This window comes from Muntiacus reevesi, chromosome 13 (genome assembly GCF_963930625.1).
Source record: "Muntiacus reevesi chromosome 13, mMunRee1.1, whole genome shotgun sequence".
NCBI lineage: Eukaryota > Metazoa > Chordata > Mammalia > Artiodactyla > Cervidae > Muntiacus > Muntiacus reevesi.
In genome coordinates, this window is record NC_089261.1 from 8,150,233 (window position 1) to 8,173,937 (window position 23,705).

General features: G+C 39.8%; 1 protein-coding gene across 3 annotated transcripts in view; it reads right to left on the reverse strand.

Annotated features, from left to right (window-relative positions):
* GRK3 (G protein-coupled receptor kinase 3) overlaps window positions 1-23,705 on the reverse strand; it is a 116,673-nt gene that overhangs the window by 33,337 nt on the left and 59,631 nt on the right. For all 3 annotated transcript variants that reach the window (XR_010658840.1, XM_065904308.1, XM_065904310.1), the window contains 7 exons: window positions 20,038-20,139; window positions 18,083-18,157; window positions 11,928-11,989; window positions 9,198-9,249; window positions 7,261-7,352; window positions 6,503-6,602; window positions 220-298 (listed from right to left, as the gene is read on the reverse strand). Coding sequence is in view for 2 of the 3 variants with exons in the window: in XM_065904308.1 (XP_065760380.1) it covers window positions 220-298; window positions 6,503-6,602; window positions 7,261-7,352; window positions 9,198-9,249; window positions 11,928-11,989; window positions 18,083-18,157; window positions 20,038-20,139 (562 nt within the window). In the remaining variant the exon portion in view is untranslated. The remainder of the gene's footprint in view (window positions 1-219; window positions 299-6,502; window positions 6,603-7,260; window positions 7,353-9,197; window positions 9,250-11,927; window positions 11,990-18,082; window positions 18,158-20,037; window positions 20,140-23,705) is intronic.

Here is a 23,705-nt window from a genome sequence, read left to right on the forward strand (position 1 = left end):
GTTGATGGCCAGTTGACTGCAGTCAACCAAAATGAAGTTGAACTGGAAATTCAAAGAGTGAAAGGCTTCCTTAAACTTGAGGGGGAATCTAATCATCTGAAAGACCCAAACGGCCAGTCTGTCTGGAGCAATGCAAGCTAAGATCAAACATCCTGAAACAAACAAACAACATCATGGCAGAGTCATTCAGTGTATTCAGACTCCCCACGTCTTGCTTACCGTTCATCAGATCCAAGATGAAGCACAGTTTATCTGGAGTGTGGAAGGCATAGGTCATACAGACGATGAAAGGACAATCCTAGAGTGAATAAAAAGAAAAACTATATATACACACACACACACACACACACACACACACACACATATATATATAAGAAAAGCAAAAGCTGTCATGGAAAGTACATCTACTACCAAGTGTCATCTATAAATTTTTTTTTTTTAAGCCATGACACTGCCCTGTATATGAAACACAGACACCTATGTGGTAACTTTAACAGACCCAGGAAAGCGAGCCTGATTCCATGGGGAAAAAATGCACAGAGATACAAACACTGCTAATTGGAGATGAACTCAGAGATGCTCTGTCGCTCTGATTAAATCATGACTCCTCTATCTACATCTTCAAAAGACTCAGATTCTGGGGAAAAATATTACTGCCTTGCTAGTCCTCCTGTTGGTTCACACTTTGGTTCTGGTTATAGTCACATATCCATTCCAATGTCTGATTCTGAGCTGGGAGAACCTTTATCATGGGGAGAAATGTTCCTCATATTACTGTCTTGAAACACTGACAATAAAAATGGAATTTAAAAAAAATGGAATTAAATCAGCTTTTGAAAGTGGAAAATACCCAGGGTGGGGGATAGAAAAACTCAGTTGTAAAGATGTCAGTTTTCTCCCAAATTAATCTATACATTCCATGTAAACAATTAAAATGGAAACTGACAAACTCATCCCCATATTTATATGGAAATGTAAATAGCTAAGAAAAGTTCAGATAACTCTTGAAGAAAAATAAAGTTGAAACTTCTGTTCTTCAGTAGACACCATTAAGAGAGTAAGAAAGGCAAATAACAGAATGGGAGGAGGTATTTGAAATCCACATATATCTTGAATATATAAAGAACTCTCATCAATCAATAAAGAAAAAAGCAAACAACCCAACAGGAAAATGGCATGACAGCAACAACAACAACAATACTGCATATATGTTACTGAGTATCAAATAGTCTGTAAGTCTTTACACAGATGCTAGACCTCAGCTGTCCCCCAGGGAAATGCAGACTGCAAATCACAATGCTTCATCACTAAAACAAAGGAGAATGACTAAAATTACAAAGACTGATGATACCAAGTGTTGCAAAGATACAGAGTTAATGGGACTTCCAATATGGTGGCTGAGAGGACACAATCGTACAACCACTTTCACAAGGCGTTTGATGGCATCTGCCAAAGTTGATCACTACCTGCAAAGCCTACGAGCCAGCAATTCCAGCCTGGGGTATTTCCCTAACAGTAATCTGTACTCATGTGCACCAAGGGACCTGCATGAGAATGGTCCTCACAGCACTATTCAAAATAGCCCAAACCAGGAAATAATCCCAATGCCTGCCAACAGGAGGATGGACACACGAACTGTGGCACATTTATACGACGGAATACTATAGAGCAGGGGCTGCCAAACTTTTTCTGCAAATGGGCTAGACAGTAAATATTTTAAGCTTTGCAGGCCCCATCCAGTCCCTGTCACATAGTCTTCTCTGCTTCTTTTCTTTACAATTTCTTCTCTGCTGCTTTTGCTTTAAAAAAAAATTTTAGTTCATAGGCTGTGAACACAAGCCAGATTTGGTCCCCAGGCCACACACATAGCCTGGTGACCCTTCCTATTTAGCTACAGAAGGTGCTGTTGCTATGAGCAACAGCTCAGCTGCATCTTGCAAGCAAAACTGAGAGAAGCCAGACACAAAAATACATTTATATAAAGTCCCAACAGGGGCACAGGTAACTTACAGTGTCATACATCTGGGTAGTAGTCAGCTTGGGCATGGGGTGAGCAGCTGAAAAGGGTAAGGGGAGACTTTTGGGACATGGGTGACTCTGTCTCTTGACCTAGATTCTGGACACACGCATGTGCTCCCTGGTGAAAATCCACGAGATCCAGCAGTAGGTCCCACTGAGATACACACACAGTGAACCCTTGCCATTCAACCAATTCAAATAACAAACAGCATCAAATATCTACATCTATTTTCTCAACAGAAGCAAAGAATTATTAAATTCTACAGAACATACTCAACTTTCAATAGAGTACACTGTGAACAGAATTCACTTTGCTCACACCTATAGATGAAGGGCATACAGATGAATTTGTGTGGACACATGCCTGTGTACTCAGGATTCGTGAACTTGAACTCAATTTCCACAAGTCTTCTGGAGGAAATTCATTTTGTGGTTACCTTGTTTTCCTTAAGAGTTCAGTTGAGATGGTCTTGGTGTTCACTAATTTAGAGATTTACTTTGTTTTATATAGTCGCAGAATAAAGGTGCTGTCCTTTATCTGTTAAAAGCTATCTGGTTCTTGGGGGCAGGGTGGCACCATCCTAATTGGAGCCCCACCAGTGTTTCACCAGACCTTTCCGTAGTCTGCTGGTGACGACTCATTTTGCTCTAAATATCATGCTCCTTCCTTAATGGGGTTCCCCACGTACTCTGGTTCCTGATCTAATGAGCAATTCATCTCTAGAACAGACAAGTGGGTGAACCAGGAACTTAGTAAAGCCTGGGTCTTTTCCCACTTGAGATAGCAACTCCACTCACTTCACCCAGGGGACCAACAGAGCCTGGAAAGGGGTATTTCTGAACAGTGTTCAATCCTTCTAACGACAGCCCTGAGAAAACAGCAAAATGTCAAAGTGGAGTTAAGATACTATGTCATTAAGATGCAACATAAATTGGAGATTTAAAGTCGTAGGCCACTGGAATAGGAAGTGCTCGTCTAAAAAAAAAATCACCTGGTCCAAATTCTTTACTCTAAAGATGAGGAAACTAAATACTGTGTCCCCGACCCCCTCCCCCCACCTCCTAAAAGGGAAATGACTTGCCTGAGGCCACAAAGAAATCTTGGTTTGAATCTTGATTCAAACCCCAAGTCTCCCACTCTGGACCCTCACAAGACCCTGTCCTATGTCACTCCACTTACAAAGGTAACGTTTCCATAGCAATGTAAAATCAAAGCTCGATTAAAGGGATGTGATTTGGTTATCTCTGAGGAGTTCACTGACCAGGATCCCTCATCTCTTAGGCCCTGAGTAGATGCCATCTTGAGTCTTGGGTGGGGTCCAAGACACAAAGAACTGAATGCTGACCCACACAGACAAACAGGCAGCAGTTTAATAATGGTGTTAGCACAGATTCTAAGTAATTATGGCAATGTTCTGTCTTGATTACAAATTCAAGGTGAATAAGAACTAGGGGTTCTCACAGGTGGATCCTTAAATAAAAGCTCTTAAGCAAGGAATTATCTCCTTTTTTTTAAGGTGTTTTTTTTTTTTTTCGGTGGCATGCAGGATTTTAGTTCCCCAACCAGGGATTGAATCTATGCCTCCTGCATTGCAAGCATGAAGTCTTGACCACTGGACTGCCGGGGAAGTCCCTGGAACTGTCTTCTTTGATTTCCTAGTGAACAAAACAGTCTGCATTTTACAGGAACTTAAACTGTGATAAAATAGACCACAAAGTAGTCCTCCAGAAAAGTTCTCCACCCTGCAGTAAGAGGAACTCTTTCAGAATTGCAAGGCTTATTAAATGGCTGTAAAGATTTTCTAAAGTCCCCAGTACTGGTCCAGAAAGCTCTTTCTGCTGGTCTGGCCTCTGTCTGCTTCCCTCTCTCTCCAGCTTCCCCGAGTGGTCCTCACCGCATCACTTCAGAGCCCAGCGGTGCTGACCTGTGAGTCCCCAGAGCTCCCGTGCTCAGGACTCACACACACCCTGGCGTCCCCTCCGACCCCAGAGGACCACCCTGTTAAACACCTTCTGAGCACTACGGACCTCTCTTTCACAGCTCTTGCCACGTGTTCCAACAATCAACACATGTCTTGAGATTCTCTGAGTAAACACTGCTGTCTTTCATTTTACGCAGCTCTGTAAAAGCAAAGACCAAATCCATGTTTCGGGACCCCTGTCTTGTAGCAGAGTATCTGGCACAATCGAAGACTCAAGGATGATCAGGGAATGAATAAGCAACACTCCTCATGAATAACTTACTGACTTAATGAAGGTGCTCATGGCTCCTCCCAGTAATGGACATACTTGCCCTGATTCCCTTTTCATGACCCAAAAGTTATGGAATAAAACTAGGAACAGTACTTCTCACTGTCTCTTTTGGGGGTGAGAAGTAGGAATTCTCCATTTGAGATTGAAACAGTAAAACAACCTCCAAGCAGAAAGAAAACTCTGATGGTGACTCCAGTTTATTTCCATGCCAACACCTTAGGTAATCATATTGACATAGGCCAATCAACACATCACCTAAGGAGGCAATTTTAAACTAAAGGTTACTTAAATCCTATAAACTGTGGCCTTTGATCAACAAAAATGACTCTAAATAAGTTTACTACAATTCTTTTGGTTACAATGTTTTTAAAAATGCTAAACGGTCTTGATATTTGAATAAAAAACAGAAACAAGTCTTAAATTAGTTCAAAGCAGTAGCCCAACATAACTGCAATTTTTTTATTTACTCCCTTATGGGCAGACCAGTGAGGAATTCTACAACTACTTAATCACATTCTGCTCACCTAAATAAAACAAAAATGCTACATGAAAATTAAAATTGTTCATATATTTTTCCAACACCCTCAATTTTTTTCCATAGGCTCTCCTGGGGATAAACATCCAAGGCTTTGAGATAAGACATTAAAAATTAATATATTAATAAAGCACTTAAAAGTCTGCAATAAGCACACATTCACATCTGAAATGAAGACAGAGACATTTCCAACAGATACTAGAAACCAATGTCATTCACGCTGATTCCAATACAGTGTGCAGGCCACTCAGATTCCATTCCAAACAGTTAAAATCTTGGTCACACACACACACAGTCACTCTTACTTGAAATGTTTAATGTCTACATGTTGGCAGGCAGAGGTGCATAATTAAGACATTACTGTTCATAGCGATGGCATTTTCATTTGTTATAGTTAAACTAAATTATGATATTCATTGACTTCAATAGTAAATAGCCTTTCTAGAAGCACTTAAAACTAACACTAGAATAACATAAACCACAACACAATAAATGTACCTGGCGACAAGAAAACATGGAGCCTACAAAGGAATGAGAAAAGAACACTGGGATCGTCTAGGAAGTCCAGGGACTCTGGGCAAAGAAATGGTGTCCCTGGATCTCAGATTCATTGCTTATCAGCTAAAAGGAATGCCTTGAGTCATCATGAAGACTTGAGTCTGAAAACCTCTGGGTGAAGGTGACCTTAGTTAGAGCCCAGCTGTGACCACTGGAGGTACCCCGAGGCTCTGCGCCTCACTCACTGGGGTACACGGGCAATGCCCAGGTTTCTGGGACCGTGGGTTTTCCTGGGTGTCTTTACATATATCTGCCCGAGTACATAAAAGCTGAGATTTTGGTCCTGGGTGATGCCATTAACAGGAAAACAAATCAGAGCGGGATGTTGCTTTACAAGTCAAGATGACACAGGGTGAAGCTGGCTTTGACACGTGATGAGCTCAAAATGACAGCTGGAATGTATGAATAAACAGACCAGTGGGCAGAAACATGACGCCGGAGATGGAAAAGACCAGCGTCCACAGCAGGGAAAGGGGGCAAGTACCAGGAAGACAGGGTCCCCGCCAAGTGAAATATGGACTGGCTGCTGCTGCTGCTAAGTCGCTTCAGTCGTGTCCAACTCTGTGCGACCCCATAGACAGCAGCCCACCAGGCTCCTCTGTCCCTGGGATTCTGGGGGGGCACTCCAAAGGGATAGCTGGGGGTTGACGAAGCCACATCACTTCCTCTCTGTTTGTGAAGGAGGGACGCGACGTTCCTCTTAACTTTTTCTCCTCTGGGTTAGTCCTTTGCTGTCATGCAGCCAGTTCTTAACTATATTCAGGTGATTTTTTTGGTCACTGATACAATTATATCCTGCCATGTCTGTCATATTCCACAAAGAAGGAAGTCATAAATGTGCAGTGAAGGGACAAGTGGTCAGTGTGAATGGCGAAGGCCGGTAGTATGTTCCTAATTCCCAACTCAGACAGAGGTCATCTCTGAATTATTATTTATATTAACTTAGTGCTGCTGCTCCCTGCTATAAATTCTAATCCCCTCAAGAATTGGCTAGCTGCATAATTCACCAGGGGGAAAAAAAGCTGTATTTTAAATAAACTGTCCTGATACCAAAAAAAAAAAAAAAAACAAACCCACCAAATAAATAGAAAAACACACACACACACACAAGTGCAATGTTCAAAACTGAATACTCACTCCTGTGCTCACCAGGGACAACATGATCCTTTCATTTAAGGCTAAGGTTTCTCCCTGTTTCATCTTGATTCTCTTCTTATCCAAGCATTTCATTGCATACCTGGAACCGTAAATATTACTGAAGAAAATCTATACAGAAAATATATCTCAGTGGATATAAATGATACACATCATATTGGGGGAAGTTCCTAAAAACTCGGGAAGTCTTTTAAAGCAGCAAAATGCTTCTAAGAGACTAAGAGAATCTGAATAAAGTGGAGACTTCAGTCAGTAACAGCACATCAATATCTGTTCATTCATTGTGACGCGTGTACTGTACTACGGTAAGAGGGACATTGAGTACATAGAAACTCCCTGCACTATTTTTCTGCTCCTTTTCTCCAAACCTAAAATTATTCTAAAGTGAAAAGGCTGTTTAAAAAAAAATCAAACAATAATTAAGATATTTCTATTATTATATGAATTGACATTTCAGTTAAATAAAAGCAATAAAGTAGATACACAAAAAATTCAGGGAAATAAATTTTGTATGTATCCCTACTGTCTAGTACTTGTGTGTGTGTGTGTTTTGTAGGGGTGGGACCTGTACTATAATATTTAGCGTGTAGGAATTGTGAATTAAGTACTGGTCAAGATTTTATAAGCGTGCAGAGGGTGATTCTAAAACACTGATCATCAACTAAATGGGATTTTCTTTGAATATGAGTATAAAACCCTCTTAATATTCCCAGCAAAATATACAAGTGTAGAATGCTTACATCTTTCCAGTGTCTGCTTTCCTGCAACCGTATACTTCACCGAATCCTCCTCGTCCAATGATCCGATGCACGCTGAAATCATTCATGGTCAACTGTGAATTTAAAATGCGACACAGAAACATAAGACTGCATAAAAACTATCCCACTGTCTTCATGCAAAACATACACAGTTACTGAAACAGCGATTCTGACCCTGCTGCCCTTTCGGCGACTGGCCCCACAAGCTGAGAGGTAAGAAGCACAGGTGGCAGGATATTCTAGAACCGCCTTCGACGTAAACTGCACAGGATGCAAACCATGGGGGCAGCTGGGGAGACAGCCTGGTGGGAGCCCGTTGTTCTATCCAGTTCCATGAATCTTAGACTATAAGATGTATACTTTCAAGACAAGCGAATGTGAAATTTCCAGGCAAACTACAAAGTGACCTCGGCTACTCTGAAGCTGAAAGTTTGGGAATGGTTAAGCCATTCCAGGAACTTCTGTGGTAGAAAAATAGGTCTGCATCAAGGGCATGTATGCTCTCCTAACAGTTGGACCATATGATCAGAAAGCCCAATAAATGCTGGCCATGTGAATTTTTTTATCAAAAGCATCAGTTAGTAGAGAGGACTCATGCTGGGCACATGAGTGAAAGCAGACCGCGTGTGAGTAACTCGACGAAGAGGCTTTCATTCATAAGTACGAGGCTTTCATCAATACCATCTCAGCAAAGCCTTGCTTCCCAAGAAGTTCTCATAGCACCAGATGGTACAAAGGCAGAGAGACAGTCCTATGTTCATGGTAAGAGGCCATCAGACAACAGCAAATGCTTTTTGTTACATATCCTGGCAAAAGAAGGGTCAGATCCTTGACGTATTTCTCCAGGCAACCCTTCAGACATCATGTCTGCAGCCAGGGAGGGGCATCCGGCCCTCGAGCTTCACGTTTGCTGCTCAGAGGACAGGAGGACGTGAAAACGTGAAGACACCACGTCTGCTAAAGGAGCACAGGCACAAGGAAGATCCACAGCAGAGATAAGGGTTTTTTGGTTTTGTTTGTTCATTTTTTGGCCATGCGGATGCATGCAGGATCTTAGTTCCCCAACCAGGGATCGAACCCTCGTTCCCTACAGTAGAAGCACAGGATCTTAATCACTGGACCCCCCAGGAAGTCCCGTTATTTTATAAAATGTGTCACTGCCTCTTGCTTCTCAATCCTGCTAGAAATGGGGTAGAGAGGGGAAATTAAAAAGAAAAAAAAAAAAAAAAAACCCACTTCTGTGAATGGTACTGTTGAACTAAAAAAAATTTTTTTAAAAATCAAAAACAGAATCCAGTTATTTCTTTTTCTCAATTGCAAAGCTTTGTGGAGAGAGAGCACAGGGAAAGGGGAAGAGACATGAACACTCTAAAAGTGAAGTAAAGAATGTGCCCCAGAATTCCTGACATGGAAAAGCTAAGAGAAGATGCAGTATTGGGGATACAAGCTAGGAAGTATCCCGCCTTTGAGGACTGCTTTCATCATTCTCAAAATAATTAAAAAAGATGCAACTGCAGTCTAGTAAGAGATATCATCATGTTTATTACATGACTGCACCTAATAAGAAAAAAACAAGGAAATTTACCAGGATGGCAAATGACACGGGCACAGGAACTACATGATGTAGAAGACTTGTATCTTTACTACTACTTCTATTAAAAGCTTGATTATGGCTTAAAATATCCTTCCTTAAATAAATAAATTCATTCTTATATGAATATGAAAAAAAGAGGATGAAAACTCAAAGTGTTTACAACTGGATATGGGAGGATGGATTTTCGTGCGTAAAGCTGTAAGCACGACATCTGTCTGGGCAGCATGTTACCCTTGGGAGTGTGCTGCCGAATAAAATATTTTCTCACGAAGCTGAGCCAAAGGAAGCTTTTATTTAAAAAAAGAAAGGCAAAGATGATACTCACATGGATATTTAATTCCACGTTTTTCCACTGACAAAATCTAGTGAACTTGTCACTGAAAAAGAATGTGAGGAATTACTGAAAAGTTAAATACCACGTTAACTGAGAAACTAGCATTGTATACTTGTGTGACTTCTCAAAGTGAGCTTTTCGTAAACATTTTTTTCACAAAGCGTTCGCCTAGCACTCAAGGCTTTATTTTACGATTCAAATCGAAGACTTCATGTTTCTGCTTTAATTGTCATTATGTTATGGTAACAATCTTTATCTGAGTCGGTACTGTCCAACAGACGGGTAACAGATGACACATAAGTAATTTAATTTTAATAATGTATCTTATTTGAACCAATATATCAAAAAATTATCATTTCCACATGTAATCAATATAAAATTTTAATGAGATAGTCTACCTTCTTATTTTTGTATTGCTTTGAAAGTGAAAATCGCTCAGTCATGTCCAACTCTTTCCAACTCTATACAGTCCATGGAATTCTCCAGGCCAGAATATTGGAGTGGGTAGCCTTTCCCTTATCCAAAGGATCTTCCCAACCCAGGGATTGAACCTAGGTCTCCCGCATTACAGGTGGATTCTTTACCAGTTGAGCCACAAGGGAAGCCCAAGAATACTAGAGTGGGTAACCTATCCCTTCTCCAGGGGATCTTCCCAACCCAGGAATCGAACCGGAGTCTCCTGCATTGCAGGTGGATTCTTTACCAACTGAGCTATCAGAGAAGCCCCTGAAACTGGTTTGAATCCAGTGCTTTGAAACCCGGTGTCTATTTTGCATTTATAGCCCATTTTTATGTAAAACTTCAAATAGAGAACAGACTTATGGTTCTCTATGTGAGAAAAGATGAGAGGGTTGGGGGAGGGCTCGATTGGGATTTGGGATTAGCAGATGTAAACTATTATATATAGGATGAATAAACAACAGAGTCCTACTGTATAGCACAGGGAACTAGATTCAAAATCTTGTGATAAACCATAATGGAAAAGAATATGAAAAAGAATATATATATATATATATGTAGAGCTGAATTGCTTTGCTGTACAAAAGAAATTAACATTGCAAATCAACTATACTTTAACAAAATTAAAAAAAAAAAAAAAGTGAATGGTCAATTCAGTGGGAGACAATGACTGTGCAGGTTTACCTGGATACACAGTGGAGTTATAAGACTTCTTTCCCAATTTCAATTACCATCCCCATTTCTCCCCTCACCCCCAAGGGTCACAGAACAATGAGTTGACCCAAGAGTTTGGGAAAAGTCAGATCTTTAGAATCAGCAGCCATGGAGACAGCCCAAGACTCAGCTGAATTTTAGCCCTGAACCGGGGCCCTGGCCCCTCAGTTCCATGCCACTGCTTTTTGGCAAAGCCCCTCTGGTCCTGCTCAGAAAATGTAATCATTTGTATGCAGATTCATTTCCCACAGTACTGACTCTACTCCAAGATAAAATTATCTCTTGAACTCTGGCAGAATCTTGACACAACTTTTTAAAAAATTACTTTAGTTCTGTGAACATGTGGAGAAGAAGGAGAAAAAAAAACAAAACACTGAAGCATTTGTTTTTAAAGGGCAATTACTGAACAGCTGGGCTGCTCCCGCCCTGAGGCTCGATCATCACGACAACTGTCTAGAAATTAGCCGAGTTTAGAGAGAAGAGCAGAGTCCATGTGAACGCAGATTCAGAGTCAGAAAGTCTGATCCCTAAGGTGCATCATCGCAGAGGAACACTCAAAACACTGAAGGGCTGACTTGTGAACACTTTCATAGGCATCCCTGAAACTTTTTAAATTTACTTTTTAAAAAAATTTTATTTTACACTGGAGTACAGATGATTTACAACGCTGTGCTAGTTTCAGGTGTACGGCAAAGTGATTCAGTTACACATATATCTAGTCTTCTTCAGATTCTTTTCCCCTTTAGGTTATTATAAATATCAAGTAGAATTCCCTATGCTACACAGTAGGTCCTTGTTAATTACCTAGAAAGTTTTCAGGATTTTATATGACAAACATACTCTATAGTTTGAGTAACCCAAAGGGACACATTTATTGGGTACGTTAATGACAGACATGACAAAAGACATCTGCCAATATACCTGAATTCTAATATGTAAAGAATCAAGAAAAGAGTTGTCTCATTTTTAAGGATATGACTTTAACATATAAACAAATGAACTGACTCATGCTTGCATTAGCAAACACATCCCAATAAGATACTTTCAATACTGAGGTTCCCTAGTCTATTTACATTTTGGATCATTTGGAAACTAAAAAACTAAAAGTCAAAAGGATGTTAAGATATACAAATCCTAAATTATAAAGTATAGAGGGCACAAGCTAATACAAAGCCTGGTACAGAGCACATGGATAATAAATGTTTGTTGAATGAATAAATTAACACATTTTAAGGATAGCATCTATGGGGTAAAATGAGGTACACCTACATAGGACAAGATTTAAATATCATAGCACAGACGGTAAAGAATTGGCCTGCAATGCAGGAGACCCAGGTTTGATTCCTGGGTTGGGAAGATGCTCTGGAGAAGGAAATGGCAACCCACTCCAGTATTCTCACCTAGAGAATCCCATGGACAGAGGAGCCTGGCAGGCTCCATGGGGTCGCAAGGGTTGGACACGACTTAGCAAATAAACCGCCCTACTAACATAATGTTACATGTCAAACATATCTCAGCAAAAAAGACTTTGTACATAAAGTTTCATACCTTTCCATGAATTTTTGAAAAATGCTGCCTCGAAGACTTTCACAAATTTCTTCTATGTATGGCTGGAAAGGATGGAAAAGAAATTCCACACTGCATCAGTAAGAACATAGTAAAGTGAAAAACACAAGTGGATGAGACCCAGATGTCGTAAGGTTCCCAATTATGTGCTCCCATAATCATCAATAACCTCAGATATGCAGATGACATCATATTTACGGCAGAAAGTGAAGAACCAAAGAGCCTCTTGATGAAAGTGAAAGAGGAGAGTGAAAAAGTTGACTTAAAACTTAACATTCAGAAAACGAAGATCATGGCATCTGGTCCCATCACTTCATGGCAAATAGATGGGGAAACAATGGAAACAGTGACAGACTTTATTTTGGGGGGCTCCAAGATTACTGCAGATGGTGACTGCAGCCATGAAATTAGGAGACGCTTGCTCCTTGAAAGAAAAGTTATGACCAATCTAGACAGCATATTAAAAGGCAGAGACATTACTTTGCCAAGAAAGGTCCGTCTAGTCAAAGCTATGGTTTTTCCAGAAGTCATGTATGGATGTGAGAGCTGGACTATAAAGAAAGCTGAGTGCCAAAGAATTGATGCTTTTGAACTGTGATGCTGGAGAAGACTCTTAAGAGTCCCCTGGACAGCTAGGAGATCCAACAGTTCATCCTAAGGGAAATTAGTTCTGAATATTCATTGGAAGGACTGATGTTGAAGCTGAAACTCCAATATTTTGGCCACCTGATGCAAAGAACTGACTCATCTGAAAAGACCCTGATCCTGGGAAAGATTGAAGGCAGGAGGAGAAGGGGACGATGGAAGATGAGATAGTTGGATGGCATCACCAACTCAATGGACAGGAATTTGAGTAAACTCCGAGAGTTGGTGATGGACAGGGAGGCCTGGCATGCAATAGACCATGGGGTCCCAAAGAGTCAGACACAGCTGAACGACCGATCTGAACTGAACTGATAGCACCTTGCACTTGCCCTCCTTAGTGCCTGTCCAGTTTGCACCGATGGATTCCCAGGCATGCCTACTTGCTTAGCAGTCATCTACACCACCCAATGGCATGTCTCCTGAAGGCAAGGACAGGGCTGTCCCGTGTGCCACTGCGTCTCCACTGTCTGGCACAGCTCACAGCAAGTCACAGACACGCCTTCAATGACTGGAATGAGCTTCATGGGCATGTGACCCATGTAGTCCTGCAGAAGAGCCGAGTCCTCGGTATGTACCCTACTGTGGCCATCCTGAAATTCCTGAACAAGGACATTCACGTTTACATTGTGTACTGAGCCCTGTAAATTATGGTAGTGGCTGTCTGTAAATCACAATTAATTATATCATTGCCATTAATTACAATTATCATAAATGATCAACATTAATATTGAGTTTCAAAGACTAAAAGTGAAGGAACCCATGGAGTAAACCTTTTTTTAAATTAGCTATTTGCAAGGTCTTTGAGCAAGTTCATGGCTAAGTCGAGATTAAGGCAAGGACTCCTGGCTCACGTGTGTGGGGCTCTTTCCCTGTGGAGAACAGTCTGCTCCAATTTCATGCCACTTTACACATTACCAAATAAACCATATAAATTTACTTCCCATGGGGTAGTCTTCAAATCAAGAGTGATAAAAATATCAAATGCCAATTCTTCACAACTCAGCCTAGGGGCAATTAGTTAGTTCTGGAAAATATCATGATACCCTACTCTCTTCTTGAATGATGGAAATTTAATGTTTTCTGTGTCTTTCTAGATTATCCCAAAAATGTGCAATAAAGAAGGACCAGATGTCAGGAGATGTCCAAGGCAAGCCACAGTCACCAACATGGGCAGTGAGACCACTGCAGCTCACCTGGGAGCTTCACTTCCTACCACGGAGCTAGGCTAGCCTCCGCCACTTGGCAGGGCGATCAATGTCCTGGGCAGGGCATAGTTCACTAAAACCAAATGGACTTGTTCTCTCCTTAGTAACAGGGGAAGCTGACCTCTCTCTCTGAAGCTTTTTGCAGCTCCAAAGTTCTATGTGTCTATAATGAAAGATAATAGTCATCTTTGCCAAGTCTTCTAGATGCTTAAACACCAAGGCCACAAGTCTCAAAAGGTTCAAAAGATATTAAGTGTGCAAAGATGTATGAAAGACTAAATTGTATGTAACAGATTTTCTATTTACAGAAACTCTTATGTTAACATTTTTTTCATATTTTATAAAATATCCTGTACCAGAAATTCTTAAGACCAGATATGATATACCACATTGCCGCTTTCAACATGAAGGACCACAAAATGTGTCAGGTGAGCAATGCAAAAACCAAAGTTCAATACTGGGGTCATGAGCAAACAACCTCACTGCTCTGATTCCTGGTTTCCTCAATCTGTAAGATGGGAAAGTTACATCTAATCTTCAAGGCCGTGGTGAGGATTTAATCTCAGACGGTCAAGAATCCGCTTGCAATGCGGGAGAGCTGGGATGGATCCCTGGGTTGGGAAGATCCCCTGGAGGAGGGCATGGCAATCGACTCCAGTATTCTTGCCTGGAGAATCCCCATGGACAGAGGAGCCTGGCGGGCTACAGTCCGTGGGGTTGCAAAGAGTCAGACACGACTGAACGACTAAGCACAGAACACTCAGAGTCAAACATGGGGCTTGGCACATCCCAGGAATGTAATGTAAGCCAGGACTCCTCCCAACTCTTGCCACCAAATGTACCTATGTAATTAATTATTTCTAAAGTCAATTTTTCAAACAAAAAGAATAAAAACCATTTTGTATTTATTTTCAGAGCATTTTTTTTTAACTACCTTGTTCTCCTTGACAAGAAATTTCACCTCAGGCATCATATTTCCCAATGTTTAAATATATGATAAACCTATGGCAATCAAAATAGTATGGTACTAACATAAAAACAGGCCTTATGGATCAATGGAACAGAACAGAGTTCAGAAATAAATCCACACACCTACAGTCACCTGATCTTTAACAAGCGCATCAAGTATTCAGTGGTGAAATGACAGTCACTTCAATAAACGGAGGGTGAGACTGGACCCTTACCTCACACCATGTACAACAATCAACTCAAGATGAATTAAAGACTTAAATGTAAGACCTGAAACCATGCAACTAGAAGAAAACATGGGAAAAAGCTTCTTGACACTAGTTTGGGTGATGATTTTTTGGATATGACATCAAAAGCTCTGGCAACAAAAGCAAAAACAGACGAGTGGGTTTGCATGAGACTAAAATGCTTTTGCAGAGCAAAGGAAACAATTAACAGAGTGAACAGGCAGCCTGTAGAACGAAAGAAGTTATTTGTAAACTACATGATATGAGGTTAATATTCAAAACATGTGAGGAACTCAACTCGACAGCAAAAGCCCAAATAACCCAATTCAAGATTGGGCTGAAGACCTGAATAGACATTTTTCAAAAGAGATAATAAATGGCCAACAGGCATATGAAAAGGTGCTCAGCATCACTAATCATCAAGGAAATGCAAATCAAAACCACAGAGAGGTATCATCTCATACCTGTCAGGATGACTGTTATCAGAAAGCCAAGAGGTACATGTTGATGAGGATACAGAGAAAAGGGAATCCTTGTGCACTGTTGGTGGGAATGCAAACTGGGACAGCCACTACAGAAAACAGTATAAAGATTCCTTCTGGTATATATCCAAAGGAAATTAAATCAGTATCTTGAAGAGATACCTGCATGCCCATGTTCACTGCAGCATTACTTCACAATAGTAAAGATACTGAAGATAACCTAACTGTACGTCAATGGATGAATGGATAAAGAAAATGGAGAATGGAGATATACATGTATAGATACATATATATATGAACACACACACACAAAATGGTATACTCCATTCTGTTTTTTAAAAAGAAGGAAATCTTGAGATTTACAACACAACAGGTGAATCTGGAGAACATTATGCTAAGTGAAACAAGCCAGACACAGAAAGACAATTACAAGCTGATCTCTCCTGTATGTGGAATCTAAAAGAAGTCTAACTTATAAAAGCAGAGTAGAAGGTTGGTTGCCAAGGGTTAGGAAGTGGGGAAAATGGGGAGATGTTGCTTAAAGGGTACAAAGTTTCAGTTCTGCAGGATAAATAAGTCTTGGAGAGCTAATGTCCAGTATGGGGACTATAGTTAATAGTATTGTACTGTACACTTGAAATTTGCTAAGAAAGTTGATCTTAAGTGTTCTCACCACACATGCATACACAAATATAACTACATGAGGTGATGAGTATGCTGATTAGTTAGCTTACAACAATCATTTCACAATGAATACACATATCAAAACATCACACTGTATACTTTCAATTATACACAATTTTTATTTGTCAATTATAACTCATTTAAAGCCAGGGGGGGATATTCCAACTCAAAGAATATCAAGTAACTTTAATGTTAGTTAAATGTTATAGAGATCAATGTCCCTCTATAAACAGGGTATCCAAATACATAACTTCTATTTTATACTTTGACCACTATGTTCTAATGGTACGTATTATACTGAATTGCACTAAAATGCTTTCTTATTTAAACCAACATGACTATTTCCTTCACCACTGAAATAAAAATACCAACTATTCTGTATCTGTTTTATCAGAACATTACTCAGTTATTTTCTTATGAACAAATCAGTAAAGTGCTTTTAAAAGATATATTGGAGACATGGCTTCTAAATCAATGTTTCTTGAAGCCACAAAGTTAATTTTGTTGGTCTTTGTATCTCTCATCTGGAACTATCTTTTTAAATGTTATTTATGCTACAGGAAAAGTTAACATCAGAGTTGTAAAATCTATGTATATAATATAGCAATATTAAATGTAACTGACTATACAACTACCTCTGAACCATGTCAAAGTCAGAAAACTGAAAATCTGACATGAAAATTTCACAGAGGCAACAAAAAGCAGTGCAATCAAATTGCACTTTCTGACTGTGAGGTGTTAGAGAAGATTGACATTTATGGAGTGCTGTGATAGACAGGCCTGGTACAAACCAGCTCATATGCACTGGGTCCTCAAAATCCCATTCACGGGACAGTCTGCTGGCGTTTCTACTCCACAGAGGGAAAACCAGAAGTGCGGAGAGGTATGGTGCCTTGCCCAGGGTCTTGAAACTCAGGTCACTGAATTCAGAGCCCAAGCTTATAACCAACTAGACTATACTAAAAGGTCTGACGTTTTAAGAGATGTCCACCTAATCATTTTGGCAGAAAGGCAGCAGCTGGTTTGGTTACTGTACCCAAATGTTCTCAGAGCCAAACCAGTATCTTTTCTATAGAATAATCAGATTCATTTTGTATATAAATAAACCCAACCATAAGGCACTAAGGCAAAAATCAACTTATTTCTCTTCAACTGACTGAATAATCCAAGAAAACAATAAACTAGTTGTTTTCATTTACGAAAACCATTACCTTAATAAATGGCATTCTTTCCTATTTCTCGTAACTCCCAGAAACATAAAAAGTACAAGATCCACTTGGAAATTTGACCATGCCTTGTAAGCTGCCATCTCTATAGAAATCCCACGGGATAACAAAAAAGGCTCTGACGAAGAAAACCACTGCATCTAAAGAGCAGCCAAGACATGGGCCCATCAGTTGTGGATCGAGTTTTCTGAGCCTTATAATTTAAATCTATGATTGTGTTGTGTTCAAGATAAGAGGAGCTGAGGCAAAATCCAATTTCTCAGTCACGACTCCAAGGCCATTCATTCCCTCTTGATTGCTGAAAATGAATCTGTTTCTTCTGGGGAAGGATCGCCATGGGGACCAACACCTGTACCACTGAAAAGTAAATCTTGTCCAGTCCCTGCTCATCACAGGTGTCTGGGATGTCAAACAGGAAAAGGCTTTTCCCTCCAATGTCTCCTCTTGATTGATTTATAGGAAAAAAACACTAAAAGAATGCTCTAGCAGCCTTTTTCAGGACAGCCTTTATGATGCTGGCATAAGAGCACGTTTCAATGAGAAGACAGGTGATATTAAACTTTGGTTCTTCCAGATAAACCTCTAGGTAAGAAATACAGTCTCGAAATTCTGCCAGCACTTTCACCCAAGCAAAGATTGCACCCAAATACAACCATTAAGTGAATTAGAAACATTTATTTGGAGAGCATTTTACCTTACCTGAAAAAGAGTTGATGTCACTTGTTTCTTGGATAGATGACTTTGTACGTATTCTACTGCTTGCTTTGAGAATGGCTTTAAAAAAAACACACAATGTTTTCTTTTTCTTTTTCCCCCACAAATATAAAACAGAGTAAACCTCTGTATATCTTACAGTGTCACAACATATAATTTAACACAACAGTTACTAAGCAGTAACCTATGGTGATCACATCAACATGCATTCTTAAAAAAAAATCTGCTATATGTCTGTGGGCAAGCCAAACAGATGATTGTTCCTCAGAGCTTCCAGAGTTCTTAAAAACTATATCGAGAAGGGTGATACACAAGGGGCATCTAACTGAAATATCTATGCCCACAAGAGATCAAGGCTACTTCAACTTAAAAAGGGTGTAAGGAATCGTATTGTCACCATATTAGTATTAAATGCATCATCTCTCAGTTGGCTGATACTGGGGTCCTAAAAACATAAAATTTCTATTTCATGAGAGAACATGAATGCACAAAGATATACCTAAGAATTAAATGCCAGGATCACAAAGTTAAACCACAGTGTTGGAAAGACTCTAGGTTAAGGAAAGGCTTGCTGTAACCACTGCAAAGAGGAATTGGTTCTAAAAGAATGAAACTCACACTGACAAAAATTAGAAACCCTGTTCCCCCCCTAAACTTCAAATTATGTCTGAAGTAATGCACAAGAAGAAGAGTTTAAAAAAGCATATCACTCTGCTAAAAACCCTCTAAACTGCTGCCCTACATGAAAGCTACGTCTACAGAGGCTTTCTTAGTGAACATGTGTCATTTTCCAAGGTCCAACCATCCCCAGCAAGGCAGCGAGGCACAGAGACTTACAGTAAGCTCTAGCTCAGAAGTTCAGTAAGCACTGCAGACAACACAATAAATACAGAAGCATGAAAGTGCATCATTGTCATGACCAGTGCTGTCCAATCAGACTCGCTGCGATGATGGAAATGCTGTGAATCTGGGCTGATGCCACCAGCCACATGTGGGTACTGCACATTTCAAATGCAGCTCAGGAGGACGTCAGGAATTAAAATTTTAGTTCCATTTGACTGTAATTAATATAAACATACTTCCCTGGTGGCTCAGTGGTAAAGAACCCGCCTGCCTATGCAGGAGATGTGGGTTTGATCCCTAGGTCGGGAAGATCCCTTGGAGAAGGGGATGGCAGCTCACTCCAGTATTCTTGCCTGGGAAATCCATAGACAGAGGAGCCTGATGGACTACAGTCACGACTTAAGAGACTAAACAACAGCAAATGTAAACACAATTAAATACTCGCACAGGGCTAGTGGCTACTGCATTGGACACAGCAGTCCAGGGCTCTTAGGACACTTCTTTGAAAAACAGTTTTCATGTAGAGAGATTACAGTGTACGTTTTCATTATTTATTCCACTCACTTCTGGTGGAAGAATTTCCTAGGAACTTTGTTTATCCTAATGACTGAATAAGATTGTTTCTCTGATTTACAAGCAAAAAAAAAAAGATTTCAACCATCATTCAACTATTAGTGAACTATATTAACATAATAATTACAATCAACCTTATTAATTCAAAGAAAGCATTTAAGATATTTACCGATCAATATTTGATTAGCCTAATTGTTTAAAGAAGAGCTAAATGAAAAACAATAAAGCTTAATTTCCTTAGAGAGTCGAGAACTGAGCTTAGCCTTTTCTTGCACTGATCTGCATTAGCCATTTTATCAACATCTGTACTGAAAGTATCCAAGCCTTATTAAAAGTATGTGGAGCAGCAGGTATTGGATCAGCATTACCAGGAAACAAATGACAAAACTAGAGAAAGAAACATGGGTTCCATCCTGGATGAATACCTTTAAACCTTTCCTCCTATTTTAACTTTTATTCTAAAAACATGTGAAGCCTGTCTCATTTACTCATACTGAATTAATAAAATAAGCAGAGGTACTTACATGTGAACAAGACAGCAGCTCCTTCATGATGTAAGTATCATAAATTTGTCGACTTCTACAAAGGCGATCTTCCTCATTCTCAAGCTTTTCATATTCTTTTATCTAGACAGTTAAAAGTTATGATAGTTAGGTACTGTCTTCCTAGAAACTTACTTTATTAAAAGATATTACTCGTCTTGGCAGAAACCACTTCCACATGAGATCAAGCAAATTACTTGAATTGGCCAGTGCACAGGAAACAACTACTTCTAATGTTGAAATAATGAAGCTGGAATAATTTAAATTCAACTTGGGACATACGAATGGATTTTTTCCTAAGATGAACCTTGTTGCTTAAATTTAGAAACACAATATTAGGAAACAAACACTGCCATGGTTACAATTATCTTATGATATAGCAGCCATGGACCATTCATTCTTGCCAATTCTCTTTTCCAAAGCACAAATAATTTGAACTTGGCAGTAATCCATTTCTATGAGTTATGATGGGGATCATTTTCACTTGACTACAGTGTTACAAAACTCAGGAGGAAAAAATAATAATGAATTGTCAGGATTCCTGCAGAGATTTTTAAAAGTCAACTAAATCTTTTGGAAAGACATTCATCATAGATAAAAGCACTGGTTTTTCACATTGGAACCGTCTCTGCACTCTAAAAGTATTAACAGAAAGGTTCCTTCAAATAGTAACCTGATGGGTGTTAAGATAGACTAAATAATAAAATGGGCTTAGCAAACACGCTTTGTGAGGACATGGTCTCTATTACTTTAACCCCATAAGTTCTCAGATCAGAGAAGTGTTTTTACTCCTTTACAGAAATACGTTAAATCTAAAAGACATTAAAAAAGAATACATTTGAATCAGTTCTAATGAGGTGGATGAAACTGGAGCCCATTATACAGAGTGAAGTAAGCCAGAAAGATAAACACCAATACAGTACACTAACACATATATATGGAATTTAGAAAGATGGTAACGATAACCCTGATGTGAGACAGCAAAAGAGACACAGATGTACTGAACAGTCTTTGGGACTCTGTGGGAGAGGGCGAGGGTGGGATGATATGGGAGAATGGCAAATTGACACATGTAAATATATGTGAAATGAATCGCCAGTCCAGGTTTGATGCATGATACAAGGTGCTCAGGGCCAGTGCACTGGGATGACCCAGAGGGATGGGATGGGGAAGGAGGTGGAAGGGGGGTTCAGGATGGGGAACACATGTACACCCGTGGGGGATTCAAGTCAATGTACAGCAAAACCAATACAATGTTGTAAAGTAAAATAAATTAATTAATCAATTTTAAAAAATCTAAAAGACAAGAAGAGAATGAAAACAAAGGAAATATTGAGTTGGTAGGAAGATTGCAGTGAAGATTTTCAATATAATAACTAATAACTACATAGGACTTATTTCTGAAAAAACAGAAAATTTTCCTACCAAGTAGCCAGTTATACTTTCATAATATCTGAGCACTTCTTATTCTGCTATGATTCTGACCACTCCTAGAGGTGAGAATACAAACTGAACAGAAATAAAAGCTACCTTTTTACTGTATAGTCTCAGCTTGATAAGGTTTCCCTGATAGTTCAGTTGGTAAAGAATCCGCCTGCAATGCAGGACACCTGGGTCGGGAAGATCCCCTGGAGAAGGAAAAGGTTACCCACTCCAGTATCCTGGCCTGGAGAACTCCAAGGACTGTATAGTCCATGGGGTTGCAGAGTCAGATACGACTGAGTGACTTTCACTCAGTTTGACAAGTTTTGAAATCAAAACCAGTAAATCCTGTGAGAATTTCTGATAATGAAAGGGCATGGTTGGTAGGTAGAAGAGTATGCACAGAGCATGAAGCATATACAGTATGTGTATGAAGTCTAACTGCTTCACACACTAAGAAATTACTGGGATCATCTAAATTGTCCTTAAATATCAATGAGATGGCTGAAATTCACAAGTCTGTAACTGCCTGGGCTTAGAATGAAGTCTTCTTGGGGCAGACACTGAAATTGAACATAAAGGCAGGAGGCCAAGGGGAAGTTGATACTCCATCTAAGAGGAAAACACTTAAAAAAATTTTTTTTTAATTCTTTACTTTAAAAAAAAATTTATTAAAATATAGTTGATTTACCATGTCATGTTAGTTTCAGATGTACAACAAAGTGACTCAGTTTATATATATTCTTCTTACATTCTCTCCATAATAAATTATTATAACCTATTGAATAGAGTTCCCTGCGCCACACAGCAGGGCCTTGCTGGTTACCCATTTTATATGCAGTAATGTGCACATTTCAACCCCAAACTCCTAACTGACCCCTCTCCCCCTCTTTGGTAACCAGAGCTTGTTTTTATGTCTGTAGGTCTACTTCTGTTTTGAAAATAAGTTCATTTGTATCATTTGCTTTTAGATTCCACATATAAGTGGTGTCATATTATATTTGTCTTTCTCAGTCTGGCTTACTTCACTTTAGTATGACCATCTCCTAGGTCCATCCATGTTGCTGCAAATGGCATTATTTTCTTCTTTTTATGACTGAGTAATATTTCATTGTATATACAGACCACATCTTCTTTATCCATTCATCTGTCGATAGACTAGGTTGCTTCCATGTCTTAGCTATTATAAACAATGCTGCTGTGAACATCGGGGTATATGGATCTTTTCAAATTATGTTTTTCTCCAGAAGGAAGACATTTTTTAATGAAGAAGCAATTCAGCAGTGTTGGCATAACCAGAGGACCTGGGCATAATCATCCTAAGCTAACTCAGGAGAACATGTCTACCCAACACCATCCCAGCCGCAAATACGACAGCTGCAAGAAAACAGAAGCTAGACACCGAAATCTGAAGGAGAGCAGAAAATAAACAAAGGACTCTGGCTTGGCTGATTTCTTTTGTTGTTTTGTCAGGTTTTAGTAAGATCCAAAAATTAATGTCGGAATGCTCGGATAAAAGAGGTGAACTATCAGTGAACCAAAGGCAAATGTTTCTGCCTAAACATACAAATAAACTCTAGGAATACTAAACCTGCATGGAATTATTACCCTCAAACACAAGTGGAAGGAAACCTAAATCTATGTTCTGGGGCCTGTAAAGCAAGCTGATACCTGATTCAACGGGAGTTTTCTATGAACTGTAAGAGACTGACTATACAGGAAATCCTAGTTTCTCGCGCAAACCATGCCCTGAACCATAGTTCTGGCTCTAGTGAGTGCCTTGTGCTCCACAAACTCTGACTTGAACAACAGCAAAGGTTAATTCTTAGTAGGCAAAGCAAGAGCTTAGCATCTGGGGCTGTAATTCAAAATTCACTTTCTATTATCAGTCAGACCACTAATTGAAGAACATGCAGTCAACCATCAATTAGCTCTGGACAGGATGCCCTGACCGTGGTACACACAGAGAAGGCGTCACCCCTAATTCTGGCGGGCTGGTTGCCCAGGGAATGGAGCAGGCGGAGGCCCAGGCTCAAGGTGAAAGGTCGCCGCTAGAGCAGAACAGAAGCATCAGCACCAGCGACGAACACTCACTGACCGTGTGGTCCCCCTTTCTGCTTTGGTGGTTACAGAGCTCACAGCTCAGCATGTAGCCTGAACACAGAACCCTAAGAGCAAGCTCTTTGGCCCGCAGCTGTCACAGGCCCCCCTCTTTGTCTCCCATCTGT